Source organism: Numenius arquata, chromosome 14 (assembly GCF_964106895.1).
Source record: "Numenius arquata chromosome 14, bNumArq3.hap1.1, whole genome shotgun sequence".
In the NCBI taxonomy this organism is placed as follows: domain Eukaryota; kingdom Metazoa; phylum Chordata; class Aves; order Charadriiformes; family Scolopacidae; genus Numenius; species Numenius arquata.
The window spans coordinates 2910088-2927456 of record NC_133589.1 but is presented as its reverse complement, the minus strand read 5'-3'; the positions used below and the strand labels follow the sequence as shown (position 1 = coordinate 2927456).

The 17369-nt window shown below is 49.6% G+C and overlaps 3 protein-coding genes across 3 annotated transcripts in view; 2 read left to right on the top strand and 1 right to left on the bottom strand.

The window, feature by feature from the left end:
* Positions 1 to 5128: 5128 nt before the first annotated feature.
* NUDT1 (nudix hydrolase 1) lies at positions 5129 to 9377 on the bottom strand. The gene is made up of 4 exons (XM_074158706.1): positions 9331 to 9377; positions 8502 to 8658; positions 5832 to 5977; positions 5129 to 5633 (listed from the first exon to the last, which is right to left on the bottom strand). The coding sequence occupies exons 2-4, from the start codon at positions 8651 to 8653 to the stop codon at positions 5461 to 5463; spliced, it is 471 nt and encodes a 156-aa protein (XP_074014807.1). The 5' UTR covers positions 8654 to 8658; positions 9331 to 9377; the 3' UTR covers positions 5129 to 5460.
* Positions 9378 to 9450: 73 nt separating this feature from the next.
* Positions 9451 to 11925, top strand: MRM2 (mitochondrial rRNA methyltransferase 2). The gene is made up of 3 exons (XM_074158819.1): positions 9451 to 9495; positions 10139 to 10410; positions 11143 to 11925. The coding sequence occupies exons 1-3, from the start codon at positions 9476 to 9478 to the stop codon at positions 11565 to 11567; spliced, it is 717 nt and encodes a 238-aa protein (XP_074014920.1). The 5' UTR covers positions 9451 to 9475; the 3' UTR covers positions 11568 to 11925.
* Positions 11926 to 12861: 936 nt separating this feature from the next.
* MAD1L1 (mitotic arrest deficient 1 like 1) overlaps positions 12862 to 17369 on the top strand; it is a 376963-nt gene continuing 372455 nt past the window's right edge. The window contains exons 1-3 of the mRNA XM_074158818.1: positions 12862 to 12899; positions 14291 to 14444; positions 15718 to 15858. Coding sequence (XP_074014919.1) covers positions 14295 to 14444; positions 15718 to 15858 — 291 coding nt within the window. The 5' untranslated portion in view covers positions 12862 to 12899; positions 14291 to 14294. The remainder of the gene's footprint in view (positions 12900 to 14290; positions 14445 to 15717; positions 15859 to 17369) is intronic.

Sequence of the window (17369 nt, the reverse complement as noted above, 5' to 3'; positions counted from 1 at the left end):
TCCCTGACCCGGCTGGGGGGGTCAGTGCTGCTCCTGACAGTGATTTTTCCCCACGAGGCGGATGATTGTCGGGGTGTTTCAGTTGGCGCCTGTGGGGGAGCCTGAGGGACTGGTGTATTTCAGTTTGGGGCCAAAGATGACTGGGTTCAGGAACTCAGAAGAGGTTCCTCATTTATATGAGGAAATTAATTGAATAAAACACTCCTTAATTGTAAACCACTCGCACTATGCGAGCAGAACGGCTCCGAGGTTGCTGGCTTATTTTCTTCCGGAGGTTCTGACACCCCTCTGCGAGTAGCTGTTGAGGACTGTCGGGGAGCTGCTGTCCCCAAGGCTGGCGTTTGCTCTGCTCGAGTGGCAGATGAAGTATCCTGTTGCACCAGCAGGCTGGAACACAATCCTGCTAAAATCCCTTAGCAAAAAAATCAGCATTTATCAGGATGTTACTGTCATTCTTTTATCTGGCTGTGGGTAGCATCGGATTGTGTTTGTGTAGAAGACAATTAAGTGACAGTTCGTTATCTCTCTAAAAATAGCACGGCCCTTGGTAATGGGGCTTTCAGGCTGGTTTGGGACGGTGATAAAGGGACTAAACGTTCTCCGTGTTTCGCTTTGTATCTCCGGTGCCTTTCCCTTGTGAGGCCAAGGGTAGGGGAGGGGAACTTACCTGTCGTGTTACCTTGGGGGAAATTGTGGGATCTTCCCAAGAAACTGACGATTGAGGAAAACTGCAAACGTGTGCAGCAAAACTCAACGTGCACAGGACTCCCCTGAACCCAACTTCTCTGGGGCCGAAAAAGCTGCCAAAGGACAGTTTGAGACTTGGCTTCTTCGTGTTTTCTCCGAGGGGGTAAAAAGGAAGCCCGTTACCAGGGCCGCGTGCTCCTGTCAAACTGGAACCGCTACAGTATTTTCCCGTTGGGGAACTTCCCCATTAGCAGGAAATATATTTAAAACCTCCAATCACAAAAGCTTTTTTTTTTTTTTTTTTTTTTTTTTTTTAAACTTAGAGAACTCAATGCAACATGAAGCTCTTCCTAATCCAGGTGGTAATTATGGGTTAGTTTCTTCAGCTAGGAGCAAGGTATTAAGTTCCTTGCCCAGTTTCACAGGACTGGCATAACCATTGCTCGCTCAAAGGGTGAATTTCTTGGGTGCTGGGCCTCAAGGGAGGCTTTTTTTTTTTTAACAGCCTTGCTCAGAATGCATCATTAAGAGCTTTTTTTATAGCAATTCAAATCTGAACTCTCATCTGAGTCTTTCCTCCTGCATTTTGGCCTTGGCCAGGGAGGCAGATGAACTGGAAATGGCTGGGAGGGATTTGGTTCTCTCTCCTGAAGATTTCCAAAGCGATGCAGCAGAGACTCTGCTCACAAGCCAGAGCAAACTGGCCGGGGAGGGGAGGGTTTCTGCCGTACAGTAACGAAGAAGATAATTATCTCAAGAATGGCACAGAAGGTTTTTCTCCTTGCCTTGTCTTGATTAGGAAGATAGTTTGTGGTTAAAGTGCGGAAATCACGTTGGCGTGTTTTTAAATGCTCGGCACTCCTTGCACCTTCAGAAGGTGCTGGTGATGGCCTGGCGTGTGCTTACTCTTAGGAGCCATCCTGCCTCATTTAGCCCGCTGTGGGGAACAGTCACATTGAGAAAATACCGTTATGTTTTGGGGCAAGAGCTGGTATCTGTGTGATGGATCTTCTGCCTGCCTGGGCTGGCTGGGGTAGAGGACTGGGCCGTGCTCTGTGGAAGGACTCGCAAAGTAGGAGCCTGACTGGAGCTTTGCGCTTCTCACGGTTAGAAAAAAAAAAAAGTCACAATTTTGGACTTTATTAAAAAACAAACAAACAAACAAAAAAACCCCAAACGTCTAAAGCCCAAAAGTGGGTTTGATTAACTCCTCTTTCCTGTTCTCCTTCAAAACAAGAATTCTCCAAGCCCAAATGCAGAGACTGTGATAGCGATAAACACAGAGAAACTGGAATGACTTTGTTTTGAGAAAACGCCCGTCCCTCTGTTGTCCGTCCCTCTCTCTTTGAGGAGGGCAGGTTTGGGGTGGGGTTTTCTTTTTTTTTTTTTTTTCTTTTTTTCCCCCCACTCTGTTCACGTTACTTTGAGAGCAGAGGCCTTGTATTCTCAGAGCTGATACAGCTGATGGCACTTTCAGAGTTTGTTTCATACTGGACTGTCGAACCTCTGTCTCGTTCCTAAGCACACGCATTTCAACGAGGCTTAATGAAGTCGGTTCCGTTGCCGGTAGCTGGGCAGATTGCAATTAACACTAAGCGAACCAGAAGACTAATTGAGGAGCGTGTGCTGCCTGTCCCAGAACGGATGCTCCTGTGGGATGTAGGGCCAAAGAGCGAATGTGCCTTCTCAAGGGGGAGCTTTCTGGGTAGCGCTCGAGCTCGGGGGGACTTTGACGTGTTCGAAGTAGTGATGGTAGGAGAGGCCTCCCGTCCTTCTGTCAGTGTCACGGAGGTACCAGCGTAATAAACAGCTGAGAACCTGGAAAATGTTCTATCGAAAGGGCTATATGTTTTTCACTCCCGAGGTCTCCGCTTCAAGCTGGGAAGTGGCACTGACAGGCTTTTTGACCAGTATCCTGTGTTGAAAGGCTTCCCGAACTATAGTTACAACACAACCCTGATCTCTGATCCTTCTTTCCCTCTCCTTCCCGTTTTCCTTGCAAGTTGCTCCTCCTGAGTTGTAACGTTTTCAACGGTGCCTTGCTGCCTTCCCGTGCGTTTCCTTTTCTGCTTTGACCATGCCAGGGTGTAATTCATGGAATTTGTAACAGGCTAATTCACAGTCTCCAATTTGTGCTGTTTCCTGAAAGACAAAGATCACCCTCTGGGGACAGAACTTTATTTAAAAGCTGTTGGTCTCCACAGCTGCAGCAGGAGCAATAACGCCACCGCTCTGTGACATGAGCTGAGTCAGTGCTGGTGAGAGCATCTTCGTAAGAGGATTGAGCTGACGGCAGAGGAGGGGACAGCAAATAGAAGCGCAGGCCTGAGCCCTCCTTGTTCTTTTCCTTCCTAAACTCCTGGAGGAACAGAGAGTGATTTGCTCTCTCCCACCATGTAAATTGCGTGTAAATTTCCAGCTTCCACCAGGAAATGAATGGAGGGAACACCACAGGTACTGGCTGCCGGTAGCTCCCTTACCTACCACCCAGTAAGGTCTCGCATCCCGTTACGAGCTCCCTCTCCCCCTGCGCTTATTTTCTCTCCTCGACTTGCCTCGAGCCATTCTCTCCACGAGAACCGCCAGGATCCCTTACTGCCGTGTCAGCAGCAGGGGTATCAAACGCTCTGTAAATAAGTGGGTGTGCAGCGCAACAGGAAAAGCTGGAGTCAAAGTTAACTCTTCTCCTGTGAGTCTGAGCTGTGGCTTTACTGAGCGTGTGGAGGAGGGCATTTTTGAGTGGGATAAATTATTCAGAACTGCCGGAGGGAGACAAGAAGAAACAATCTTGTTCAGAGGGTGTGAATTTTGCCTGCCTGGAGTGTCCTGTATCTTTGCTTTGCTCAAATAGCCTTATGTATGAAGCACTTTATCCAAATGCAGGAATTAAAGAACTATTACTACAGCTGGTAGACTGGAAATGTTTACAGATCCTATATTACATTCCAAGATTCTACCTGTAAGTGTTATATGTGTTTGTAAAAGTGTTTAAAAAAAAAAAAAAAAACCCAAAAAAAGCCCAACAACCCAAAACTTGGGTAAGAGGTTACGTATGTGCTGTGTTATTTCTAGCAGGGTTTGATTAAGCTGTTGCTGCCTGGGACGCGGTGTTGGGGTGAGCTGGATGCTGAACCGCTCACCTGCCAGCGCCGCGGGGCAAAGCCTCCAGCCATCGGTGACGCCGCTCCGTAACCGGGGCTCACGGGAAGTCGATTTTGTCCAAAAATGCTCAAACCAGTTTGAAGTTCACGGCAGGAGCTGCAAGAGTGAAAGCAGGGCTCAAACGGTGCCATCCGTCTAACTCCGGTTTGGTAGCTCCTACAACCTTACACCACCCTCAGCTGGAGAATCCTGAAGGGATCTGTGTGGTGTTGTCGATACACCAGAGGGACGGGATGTCATCCAGAGGGACCTGGACAGGCTGGAGAGATGGGCCCAGTTGAACCTCATGAGGTTCAACAAAAGCAAGTGCAGGATTCTGCACCTGGGAAGAAACAATCCTCAGTATAAATCCAGCCTGGGGGATGAGGTGTTAGAAAGCAGCCCTGAGGAAAGGGACTTGGGGGTGCTGATGGATGAGAAGCTGGACATGAGCAGCCAATGTGCACTCGCAGCCCAGAAGGCCAATCCCATCCTGGGCTGCATCAAAAGAAGTGTTGCCAGCAGATCCAGAGAGGGGATTCTGCCACTTTGCTCTGCTCTGGTGAGACCTCACCTGGAGCACTGTGTGCAGGTCTGGAGCCCTCAATATAGAAAGGACATGGACCTGATGGAGCGGGTCCAGAGGAGGGCCACCAAAATGATCAGGGGGCTGGAGCACCTCTCCTATGAGGACAGGCTGAGGGAGCTGGGGTTGTTCAGCCTGGAGAAAAGGAGGCTCCGGGGAGACCTCATAGCGGCCTTCCAGTTCCTGAGGGGGGCTACAGGAAGGCTGGGGAGGGTCTGTTTCCAAAGGCCTGCAGTGACAGGACGAGGGGCAATGGTTTTAAGCTGGAGAAGGGGAGATTTAGATTGGATATTAGGAAAAAGTTCTTTACCATGAGGGTGGTGGAACACTGGAACAGGTTGCCCAGGGAGGTGGTTGAGGCCCCTTCCCTTGAGATATTCAAGGTGAAGCTCGACGAGGCCCTGGGCAACCTGGTCTAGTTGGGGGTGTCCCTGCTGACTGCGGGGAGGTCGGACTAGATGACCTTTGGAGGTCCCTTCCGGCCTGGACCAATCTATGAATCTATGAATCTCCACCTAAGCTTTCCCAGCGCTGGGAAAACCTGTCCTTGTTGCAGGAGGTAAAGCCGAACAGGGGACGGTACGGAAACCAGGAGAGAGAAGACACTTAATGGGTTCTGCCGCATCACTTAATGTTCCTGGGAAAGGAAGCCAACGCCTGAAAGGCCCTTAAACAGCCCAGGAGGTAGCCAGCTGTTTACAACAGAACAACACGCGCTTTTAAAAATATTTTTTAATAATCTTTTAAAAACATTTCCAGCCACAAGGGGAAAAGCCTAAAGCATTAGTCACCTGCGAAGAAAAGGGTTAACACTAAGTTTTTAATAGTTGTGATCACATAACCACTAAAGTGTACCACAGCCAGGGACTTCACAGCATGGAAAATCTTGTTGCTTTTCTTTTTGCTGTAAGAAACCCCCGTATTTTCCCGACTTCCCAGTGACCTCTCTTTGCTGGAGGGTTGAGAAAGGAGACCCTCGGAAGTCGTACTGGTGGTGTTCTCGCCCAGCGTGGGCAGCAGCGCGTGGGTTGAATGCTTCCGTTTTCTTAAACTTCCTCCACTTCTTTCAGGCTGTGCTCCAGGATAGTGTCTTGTCCCTGGAATTTAAAATAGCCACGAAACAACTTTTTCTGAAGCACCAGGGGAAACCAGTAGATATCGTCTGCCCACATGTGACTGAACGGCACCTCGTCCAGCTGAAACCACTGGGGACGCATTTCTGGGGGGAGAAAACAAAAGAACTTTGCGTGAGACTTTCTCTTGTTTTCTTGCCGCCCAGGCTTTTGAGTATTTGTCAACAAGCAGCTTCCCTCTCCAGCCCAGCTGCCTCCTCCTCAGGGGGGTTCTGCGTTTCTGAAGAGCAGGGCTGGCTCAGAAGAGGATGCTCATCCTTCCTTCCCCTCCGCCGGCTACCTACCCTCGCTTTCTGTTGGCTCTCCGTGAAATTCATCCGCCCGGAAAATGTGAACGTCCATGAGTTCGGAGTTGCCTACAAATTCAAACGTGATCCGGCCCATCTTCTGCAAGGTGTCCACGGTCAGTCCGCTCTCCTCCAGGAGTTCCCTGCACAAGATATAAGACTTCTTCACGTGAAAGCGAGCGGTGGGAGAACCAAAAAGCAGTCATTAGCTTTACTTGCACGTTGAAAACCCCTTCCCGTGAACCCAAGGTGAAAGCTGCCCCTGGAAAACGGGGCAGGGCAGGGCAGAGTTCTGGCTGGCACCAAAGCATTGGCCTATTTCCAGCGGAGCCAGCTCGGACCAGCTCGTGTCTTATTTCAAGCTCCTAAAGGCTGGTAGGAAAATAGGCTGTTGGAAGGGGAAGATTCAGGAAAATTGATCGTTTTGTATAATTTATGCTCCTTGCAACGGGGTGATCTTTTCTGAGGTTAGTTAGAAGTGGGCTAACGCTCACAGGCTGGATGTGGCTTAAGAGCTCCGAGACACTCATTTAGACAGGCAGAAACAAGGCTTTGCCAACTTCAAGCTAAAGCTTTTAGAACTGTAGGGAAGCAGGTAATAAATAGGAGAACATCTGTGCTTGCTACAGTCAGCTACTCCTGAGGCTAACTGAAGCTTACTGAAGTAACGCCACACAACACGATTTGCACGCGGAGCGTTAGGAATACCATCTCCCATTCAAATGCTGCAGAAAAACCACAAAGCAGTTGTGTAAACTTGCCATTTCTGCTCCTTGGGGAGCGCATTTAGCGCAACGAGAGGGGAGAAGGCAAGACTTCGAAGAGCACTTTTGAGAGACTTGCCAGACAGCTCTTCTCCATGCATCACCACGCCTGGCTACCTGAACACGTTCAATTACTCGCTGTGTTTACGCTACACATTTAGGGCTTTTTTAATTTTCACTTGCCTCTAACAGAATGAGCGTAGCTCGAAGTTAGTCGTGGCTTTTCTAATGTACAAAAATAAGGAATACTTGGAAACAGTGTATCTTCAGCTAAGGTTAATAATTAATGCAGTTGCATATTTGGCAGTAACTAACAATTTTAAAATGTAATGGAAATGATCTTTAAGGCTCCAGCTTCATTTGGCATCAATTTCATGAATCCCGTCCTTCAAAATTATATCCCAACTTAATGTCTTTACTAATTTTAGTTCATCTTCCTGACAAACAACGTCTAAAATAGAGGCGGTTTTCCAGCAACAAAGCTAAAAGCCTCGTTTCACAGGCTGTGATAATTACACAACAAAGCACAACGCTGTTTTGGTTCTCCAAGCAATTTATCTGTGGCCCTGTATATAGCAAGTGGAAACATTACAGGTAGCAAACTAGAACTAAGGAACTAGGTAAATGCTGGCCTTACGAGACGTGCTGCTGGAGAGCTGTGGGTGCCCGGGCAGTCACGGGAATGTGAGAAATCTTACTGACACGGGGAACTTCTGTTGATGTTTCAGTTAATATTTATCTGCCTGTCCTGTGAGGACACTTCACACCTTCTGCCACTGCACAGATAAACACACCCCTTGGAAACCCAACACTACATTAAATCCTTAATTTACACCACAGTCGGTGGCAGTGTAAGCCCAGCCAAGCGGAGGCCCGATTTAAGTAACAAAACTGATCTCCCTCCACTCAGAAATGATAAATTCTACGAAAAGCATCAGGTCTGTTAACCTCGCGCGCCGCTGGGTGCACATCTGCAGAGAGGACCCTTCTGTCCCCTGGATCAGCTCACCACAGAACCCGGGCGGTTGCAGGGGCACAGCTGAGGGGGCGGTTCAGGGCAGAAGCTGTAGGTAGCTGTTGTGCACACCAACCAACACTCATCTTCCTGCAGGTGCGAGGGTAACGATGGGCACGTATCAGAAAGGGAGGAGGTGGCAAAGTGAGGCTTTTTGTCAGCGACATTCACATAAAGAACTAGGTACCTAATTTTTAGAGGAGTTCAGCGATTCAGCTGCGATCCGCTATTTCATTTTGATGACTGGACAGAAGAAAGAACCTCAAGGAATCACTACTAAAAACTTCAGAAATGGTACTGTACCTCTGTACTGATGGAATTCAATTCCCTAACTCAGCACTAGGGCAGTCAAATAATAAATTTCTACGGTGCCTTTCGTAAGAGACCTCTGAGAATTTTGTCCCTACATTTTCATCCAGTACTACTAAAAAAGCTACTGGAAGGTAGCACCTGCTCAATAGCTTCAAATTGAAACAATAAGCAACATACTGGCATAAGCTGTAATTCTGCTATGCAGCCAAAATGAAACTCTGCACCTTTCTGCACAGCACGGGGACCTCTGCCCGTCACTAGCAGACTAGGTCTCGGTGTCAGAGAGGTGAGAGGTGGGAGGGAGGACATTTGGTAACTTCCAGTTACTCATAGACAGGAGGACAGTGACAGATCTGCAGATGATAGGCAACGGGGAGCAATCCTTTGTCACCTGTGGAGCAGATTTTCTCAGTTCGGAGATGGCTCACGACTGCACTGGTTGGTAACACCTTGGTTACGAGGGCCTTATTGATCAGTCAAGCGATGGTGCCTCCGCCTGCAACCCACCACAAATGGTCTAACACCTCCATGGCCCACCCTGTGCCCCAATACCTGCCTCTCCCGGCCAGGCCTCACCTGCGAGCAGCCTCCTCGATGCTCTCCCCCGGCTGCACCTTCCCCCCGAAGCCGTTCCAGAGCCCGGCTCCAAACCCACGCTTCTTCATGCCCAGGAGGACACGGGGCGGCTGTACCACCAGGACCAGGGTGAAGAGCCTGGACGTGCACATGGCTCCTGGGCAGGGGGTGAGGAGGACACGCTGGCCAAGGGCTGCCGGCACCCCTGAGGGGAGACCAGGCTGCCCCTCCAGCTTGGGGGGGGTCAGACAGCCCCGCACCCCCAAACACCCAGCACCCCCTCCCCAAATGCCTGCTCCCCCCATCCCCGGCCCAAACCCTTGGTCCCCCACTGCCCCTCCTGATGCCCACTTCTCTAATGCGCCCCACTGAACCTGGCTCCCCCAGAACTCCCTCCTCAAGTCTTTCATCCCCCTCCCCACATCCTTGACCCCCCAGAACATCCTCCCCAAATAATGACCCCCCCCGAACTCCTTCCCCAAACCTTGATCCCCCGCTCGCCAAATCCTTGTCCCCCCCCAGAACCTCCTCCCTACATCTTTGATACTCCCTCCCCAAATCCTTGACCCCCAGGACCCCTCCCCAAATCTTTCACCCCGCTCCCCAAATACTGATGCCCCAGAACCCCCTCCCTAAATATTGATTCCCCAGAACGCCTTCCCCCAATCTTTGATCCTCCCTCCCCAAATCCTTGTCCCCCCAAAACCTCCTCCCTAAGTATTGATTCCCCAGCACCCCCTTCCCAAATCCTTCTCCCCCCAGAGCCCCCTCCTCAAATCCTCGTCCCCACATCCCTTCCCCAGCCCCACCGCCGGTCTCCCCCGATCACCTCAGCCCCGCCGCCCGACTTTCCCGCCCGCCGCCGCTTCCCCCCTCAGAACGGCCAGGCCCCGCCCCTTCCCGGGCCGCTCGCGCCCGGCCCCGCCCCTCCGCGCACCGCCCTGAGGGGAGCGGGGCGGGCCGAGGCGGCCGCCATGGCCTGGTGGGGGGGCAGGTGCGTGCGGGGCCGCTGAGGAGAGCTCGGCGCCGGGCCGGGCCGCCGGGTCCCGCCACGGTGGTGGGGTGTCCCCGGGGAAGTGCGGCGTTAGTCCCGGCGCCGTAAGTTTCCGTCAGGAGCGGGGAGGGGGCGTGTGGGGCTTGTCGGTGCCGGCGGTCAGTTACCTGGAAGGTGGTGGCGGCGGTGGCTGTCGGTGTGCTCTGCTCCGAGACGTGAAGGAGCCTCCAGCAGCTGGGGCGTCCCTCTGTCCTCTGAGGGGCTAGGGTACTCACGGAGGCCGCCAGCCCCTCTGAGGCAGCCCAGGTCCTCCTTGGGGTCAGTCTGCCGTGTCGTGGCCTTCAGTGCAGGCACCAGAGCAGAAGCCAAGAGCTGTCTAGGATTGGGGCCCTCTTTGCCTGGGATCGGGGCCCTCTTCCCTGCCTCCGCTCAGGGGGTAACCTGTGAGGCCTCCATCCAAAGTACGTTGAGATTGGACCAGATAACTAAAGGTACCATGAATCTCGAATTTGGAAGGGTTTTTTTGAGCCCGGTGACAAATGGGGGGAGTGGTAGTCGAGATTAGAATTAATTACCATAGAGACTTTTGAAATACATGGTGATGATGCGCTGTCTGATTAACTCACCTCTGTTCCCCGGGCAGCTGTCGGCAACTTGCAGGCAAATGTCTCCACACCACGGCGGGGTTTCTGAAGAAAACTGGAACTGAGCACTGGTGGCTGGAGCGGCACTTGAAGGATCCCTTTGTCAAGGCAACCAAGCGGCAGCATTACCGTTGCCGAAGTGCCTTCAAACTACTGGAGATCGATGACAAGCTTCATATTCTTCGTCCAGGGCTTGCCGTTCTTGACTGTGGAGCGGCGCCTGGTGCTTGGAGCCAGGTTGCTGTAGAGAGAGTCAACGCCTTAGGTACCGGTAAGTGAACGTTTTTGGCAGACAAGAGGGGGGTGGTGCTCATCTTGAAGTGTGTGAGAAAACTCAGCTGCGATGGTGGCGGTGTGGGGAAGGGACTGGCAAACGGGCACTGGCAAACGCCAGAGTCAGTGGTAGAAGCATGAAGGTGTGTGTCTGCGTGACAGTTGAAATCTTCATACGGTCTGGAGAAATCATCTTTGTGAAGTAAAAACTTACCATGAGGTGCTACTGTAGGTATAACAAAGTGTTTGGATTAACTGTGGTGTGGGGAGAATCCCTTCATCCAGTTCTGAAATTCATGTAGCCTCCAGCAAGTAACTTGGCTTTTCTGTTTTGGGGTTTTTTTTTTATTTCCCGTCTTTGAAAAATGGTGGTAATCACCGTGTACTCGTTATGTGTTTTAAGCCACTAATATTTACAAGACAAGGTGTTACTATCTGTGCTGTTGTCCAGGATTTCTGGACTGCCAGCTTTGAAAGAACAGGGAAAAAAAAAAAAAAGCAAGAAAAATACCCCTTGCTTATCCAAAGTAACTGAGTTTTCCTGTCGTGGATGGATTGGCTTATAGCAAACCATCCATCCGGATGCACACGGCAAACGGTCTAAGGAGGAGCAGACCAGACAAGGCAGGTGATAACGTTCTTGTTTATTGACTTGTCTGGAGCTGGTGCGCGGGCGGGTTGTTTGCAGCCCCGATGAGCGCTCAGCATGTCGTTCATCCTTATCATCTAGATCCCGCTCTCCCCACCGGCTTTGTCCTCGGCGTTGACCTCCTGCGGATTTCTCCCCTGGAAGGAGCAGTGTTCCTCTCGGAGGCTGACGTTGCAGACCCCAGCACGCTGAGGACGATCCAGAGCCTGCTTCCCGCCGAGAAGGTGGACGTTATCCTGAGCGACATGGCCCCTAACGCGACGGGCATCAAAGAACTGGATCATCGGAAGCTGATCAGTCTGTGTTTAGCCCTTCTGGATCTGTCCAAAAGCGTTTTAAAGCCCAAAGGGACGATGCTGTGTAAATTCTGGGATGGACATGACTCCCGCCTTCTGCAAAACAGGCTGAAGGAGCAGTTCCAAGACGTGAGGACGATCAAGCCTCGGGCCAGCCGGAAGGATTCGGCCGAATCTTATTATTTGGCAAGGCTGTACAAAGGGAAATGAACGCTGAGGAGCGCGGGTTATCAAACAGGTGATGGGACACGGATGGGAAAGCTGAACTTGGCGTGTGTTTAAGGAAAAATCCCAACGTTAAGACCCCTGACTGGAACCGTGACATTGTTGAGAACAACCTGGGAAAATCCGCCACAATTTTTACCAAGAACATCATGCTTTTCAAATACAAAAATAAACCAGGGCGGTGTCCCACCGGGTTTATCCACTAATTACACCAGCGGAGACGTCCAGTCTGCCTCCTCACCTGCGGAGAAACCGGTGGGGAATGGAGAGGAGCAATCTGAAAGGCAACCTCTGGGGCTGGAATAATGGAAAGGAAAATAAAAGAGTGATTATACGAGTTTTTTAACGTGTGCTTGAAAATCATTGCGCTACCGGGGTTGTCACGTCTGAGACTAACCGTGAGAGGGAACAGCGAGGGGACTCTGAGCCGGTTTATTGCCTCTTCGCTGTTCTTAAAAGCCGGTGCAATTTATTGGCGCGTATAAAAATAGAGGTTTTTGTGTGTGTCAGGCGCTGCGCTGTCGCGTACGAGCCGTGTCACAGCCCCTGGGGACACGCGGCTCCCTCCGGCTGGGGAGCGTGTTCCCTGCTGGCTCTGCCGCGTTCTGTGGAGGCGCAGGTTATATTTAGAAGTTGCTACCTCATTATGCTCCTAAATCGGGAAGATGGCAGCGGGGCAGGGGCGCGGCGACTCAGCAGATAATTGTCAGGTGTTTTTGGTGGTGTTCCGTGTTTGACCGATGGCATTTTTAGGTGCGGTGACAAGATGTTCCCGGACAGGGCCAGTTACTGATGGAATTGCTACGGTTCTCTCTGCGAAAATAAATTTAGCCACCGCCTTATCTGGAAGTGACAACTTTTCCATTAAATAGCACTTTTATCGGGCCGGCTGTGGCATGAGTTGCCAGAGGGGCTGGCGCCGCTCTCTGTGTTTCAGGATTCCGGATCTTTCTCGTTACAGACATCTCATTTGGGGGCGCTTATAGATCAATCAAATTTTAGCAGCTTCGAAACCTCCCGGTCTGGATCTCCGGCCTGAATGCAGCTGCGGTGGGGCAGGAGGACTCTGCCCGAGCAGGACCGTGGCAGCCCTGTCCTGGGGACGCAGAGCGGAGGGGACACCGAGGGGGACACCGAGCGGTTTTGGGGGGCGGGCTGAGCTCGAAGCGGGGCATTACGGTACGGCGCGGAGGCCGAGGCGGGATTGCGCGCCTAGTCCCGTCGTTACGGCGGCCCGTGCCGCTGTTCTCGCGAGAGCTGAGGGGGAGTTCCCGCGAGATCTCGGCGGCGGGGCGAGGAGGGAGATCCAAGCGGCGGGTGAGTGAGTGAGGGCGGCCGAGGGCGGCCGCGGAGGCCGCCGGCTCCTCTCGGCCCGGCCTAGGCCTCGCCGCTCGGTCGCCGAGCTCGGCAGTGTGGGAACGGGGAAGGGAGGCCGCGCCGTGTCCCCTGTTCCTCACAGCGCCGGGCGGCCGCTCGCCGCTCCCGAGGCGGGGCAGGGCTGTGGTGTGAGGGGGTCCGGGGGGGCCTGGGGGGGGCCCTGGCCGCGGGGCTCCGGGCTGTGGGGGCGGGGGGGGGGCTGTGCCAAAGGGCTTTCTGCCGCGGGGAGGGGGGCGTATGCGTCTTCTTAGCACTGTTCTTAATTGCAAAACAGGCTTGCTGCAGCACAGCTACCTGTTGGTGGTGTTGACTTGAATTTATTTGCAGGTGATACTGACGTACTTACTCTGAATAAACATTTTCATTTGGGCTTTGGCTGATCTTTTGCCTGTGTGCTTCTATTGTGTGTCCTTTTCATGAAGATATAAATCCAAAGAATAACTGCTGCGTTACCCTGGAAGTTTGCTTCAAATCTGTGTTTGTAGTACAAGCCTGTGTGAATGTTGTGGGGTTGCCTTTCCTGGTCCTGAACCTTCTTCTGTGCTTCTGGGGCTCTGTGGCACGCACACTAGAGAGATGCACTTAAGGCTTCCTGAAGTCTCCTGGGAAACCTTGCAGGCTTTGCTGAGCTCCAGGCTTCATTTGTCTTTGGCCTTTTAGTTAGTACCCTTCCCAATTTGAAGGAAGAATTGCGAAAACTTTTATGTGAATGAGGAGGCACGGCTTTACTTACAGAAGTGATCTGTGAACTTGGGATGTCTCACTGCTGGAAGTTTGGTTCCAAAGTGCTTTTTGGAAACCAGAATCAAGTTGTGTTGAGGGTAGGGTTTGCTGCTGATACAGAATTAGTTCTCCTCCCCCCCCATCAGGCTCAAATGTATGTGCTGTAGATCTCCATGTCCTACTATGTTAACTTGTATCCCAGAATCTATCTTGACTTATATAGGAAAGGAGAATTCAGTTTCATGTAACTTACGATAGCTCTTATTTGTACTCTTATGGGCTGAGATTCAGAGGAGAACGTATTTAAGTAAAAGGAAACTATTTCAGGTAGAAAGCTCAGGGAAGCGCAGGCTGTGCTGCGTCAGTTTCTCATTTCAGAGATGTACAACTTCAGCCTTGGTTGGGAAGTGTTTTCTGCTTGAAATTGGCCCCAGCGGTAATCTGTGGATCCCAGCAGGGACTAGTGGATTGGGGTTTGTACCCTGTAAATTGGAAGACCTTGCATTTAGTGTTTCCTCAGGGCAGTGATGTATCTCTCTTTAGCAAAGCAGTCAGTACACTGTAGGTTGCTCTGAATGTTTTGCTGATGACTTTCTGTGTATTTCCAGAGCCATGGAGGACTTGGAAAATAATACCACTGTCTTCTCCACCCTGAGATCCCTCAACAACTTCATTTCGCAGCGTATGGAGGGGGTGTCTGGACTGGCCACACCAGGATCGACTCAAAGCTCCTTGCAGATTCAGTACCAGCAGAGGGTGCAGGTGAGGTGTCCGCGGCTTGGTGATGCCTGCAGCACTGCTTCAGTGTGGTTGTAGACTCCTTTTGATTCCAGGAATCGGGACTGATTTCATTAAGATCTGACCATTCTTTCTAAAACTATTATTCATGCAAGCTCGATAATGGAAGCTTGCTTTTGGTCAACATTCTAGAATCTTTATTTTTTTTTTTTAAGTGCAGACATATTTATTTCTGTTTTGTAAAAATTTAAGAAAGGTCCTTTGAATTTCTTCCCTGCTTGTTATATCTGTACAGCAGCTCAGGAAATTAAATTGTAAGTTGTTTTCATATTACTGAACAAAGGACCTTTATATCTGTTAATATTTTTTTCTAACAAGTAATTTTTTACCTTTTTTTTTTTTTACAACCTTCCTTAAAGTTTCTTTGCTGGGACACATACAGGAGACTCGCATTGTGCTATGACTTTGATGTGCTAAACAGTTGTGCTTTCTTGTCCTCTTCTGTTCGTATCCACGTGTTTTTTTTGACTTTTTCCTGTAAGTTGCCTTATACTCATAAAGTAAGCTGACATCTTGGATCATAAGGACTGTTTATTAGCCTAGAATGAATTTTCTGTATCATAATATAATTTCTGTTTCAGTCTCTGAGTGTAAAATAGGCTGGCTTTCTTTTTAATGTAAATCTGCTTTGCATTTGGAATGTTGACAAAGTTTTATTTTCTGTCTGTGGTACATCTCTGGTTACAGACATGGTTCAAGGAGGCGCTCACTGGTTAGAACCTTTGTTAGCAATGTGTTGAATGTACATTGCTTAAAGGTGAGGTATGCTATTAATATTGTCTGTGCTCTAGTTTGAATGAAAACATGAAGCATAATGTTGTAGCAGGTATTAGAAAAACATGTTATTTTGCTCAGCAGTTAAATTTCATGGGGAGCATGATCTCTGCTTCTTGGTTAGCTGCTGTTAGGGAGTTCATAAGTAATCGTATTGCAGAGAGAGAAGTACATTTTGTCAGAGCACCTCTAGAGATTGAATGAGAAATTCTGAATGAAGAATTTGAAATTCACGTCTTTCCAACTAACGTTAATTTCATGTGGGTTTCTGAGCGTGTTGTTGAATTCTTGATTTCCACATCTGCAGCTGGTGTGAGAAGTACCGCAAACACGGTGATAGCTTCCTTGTAATTTGTAAAATGGCACGGGAGTGTCAGCTGAATAGTACAGGGTGGGAGCTAATGATATTATTGCAGCGCTGTTAATGGTGTGCAATGTTCTTTTTCACATGTGAACTGGCCAGTTGGAAGAACAAGCTGGGCAGATCCACTCCAAATCCCAGCTCCTGCAGGTGGAACGAGAGAAGATGCAGATGGAGCTTAGCCACAAACGAGCTCGCATTGAGCTAGAGAAGGCAGCTAATACCAATGCCAGGAACTATGAGGTACGTATGGCGGCTATAGATGGCTTGATGTTGTGGGCCTAAGGACATCTGTAGTGCATGTATGTTGGGGTTTTAGTTTGGATCAGGGATGTGCTCTTGACTTCTCGGGTGCTGTGCTTTGGTTTGCAGTTTTGTGTCTCAGAATGTGTATAGTCGACACTTTTGGGATGAAACTGAACTGAAAGATGCAATCCAGGAGCAAGCCTGGTGTTCTCTGGCTGCCAACGGACACGGTCTTCAGAGCAAGACTTGAGCGAATCTGTAATAAATGCCCCGGGAATGCATTTACCGTGTTTGCATATACCACAAGCGTGGTGGTGGTGTGGGTGTCACGTTCCCAGCACCAGCTGTTTTGCTCCACAGATCCCTTCGCCCTGCACTGACTCACTAATGCACGCAAGAGTGTGAACACCAAAGCCTTGTTTTGTTGACAAACTGATAACCTGATCGCTAGATTCTGTGAGTTTAGCTCTGAAGTTGTCAGGGGTAGCAATAACAAAAGGGATTTGGTACTTGTTTCCCCCAGAAGTATCGAAGCGTTTTTCTCCCAGATGAATTTAAAACTTCTGCTGGCACAATTGCAAGCATTTAGTTTGTGTGACTGTAATTAATTGGAATGGCAGCAGTGCCAACCCTGCACTGTCACACAAGAGAGCTTGCACTGATAAAAGAGTGAGCCTCACTCGGGGACTAATGGCTTTTATTGGCTTCTGGTTTTATGCCTGCATATGTTTCCTTAACTACATTACTGAAATAAGTAATAGATCTGTGGGTTTTGTAGCATAATAAAGGCCTTAGAGGCAGCTGATTATTTAAAAAGAAATATTAAAAAAATAAGTAAGTTTTGTTGTATTTTACAAGGGTGCTGGGTGACAGATTTAGTGTGTGGTTGTGAAATAGCGAGTCAGGGACTAAATTCCTTGTTGCTCTGAAGTCGGGTGATGTGGGATTAAGCCTTGAAGAGTTCAAACTGAAATGTAGCTGAGTCAGTCACAGAAACCCTTGAAATACTGGTACAAAAAAAGGGAGCAGCACTAATCCAGCACTGTGGTAATTACCCTGCTCAGATTCTGTGGGTTTTTTGAGTCGTGTGGATAAAGGTTTTAGGAACCTCACGTTGCTTTGCATAATCCTTGCTTACTATGTAAATCCGTGTCTCGATTTGCTTTGATTAGCAAAGGAATTCACTACACATTTTTTCAATAAGTGTTAATCAATTTGTGGTCAGGCTAAACTGAAATGGGGTACGAAAGGTTGTCAGACTGCAAAAATATTTATTGTATTTGTTGATAATACTGTGCATTTAAACCCCATTTCTTTTCTATTAAATAGCATCATACAGTTTCCAGAAGCTGCAGAGGCAAGCTTGTCTTACTAACCCAGCTATTGAGGTCTGAGTTTCTGAAAGTCAATTTGCTATGCATGGGTCAGCTTTAGATTGGAGCATCAAGCGTTTTCATCTTTGATCTGCTGGAGAGTGTGCGGTGGAGTCTCTGAAGCCATGTCTGTTT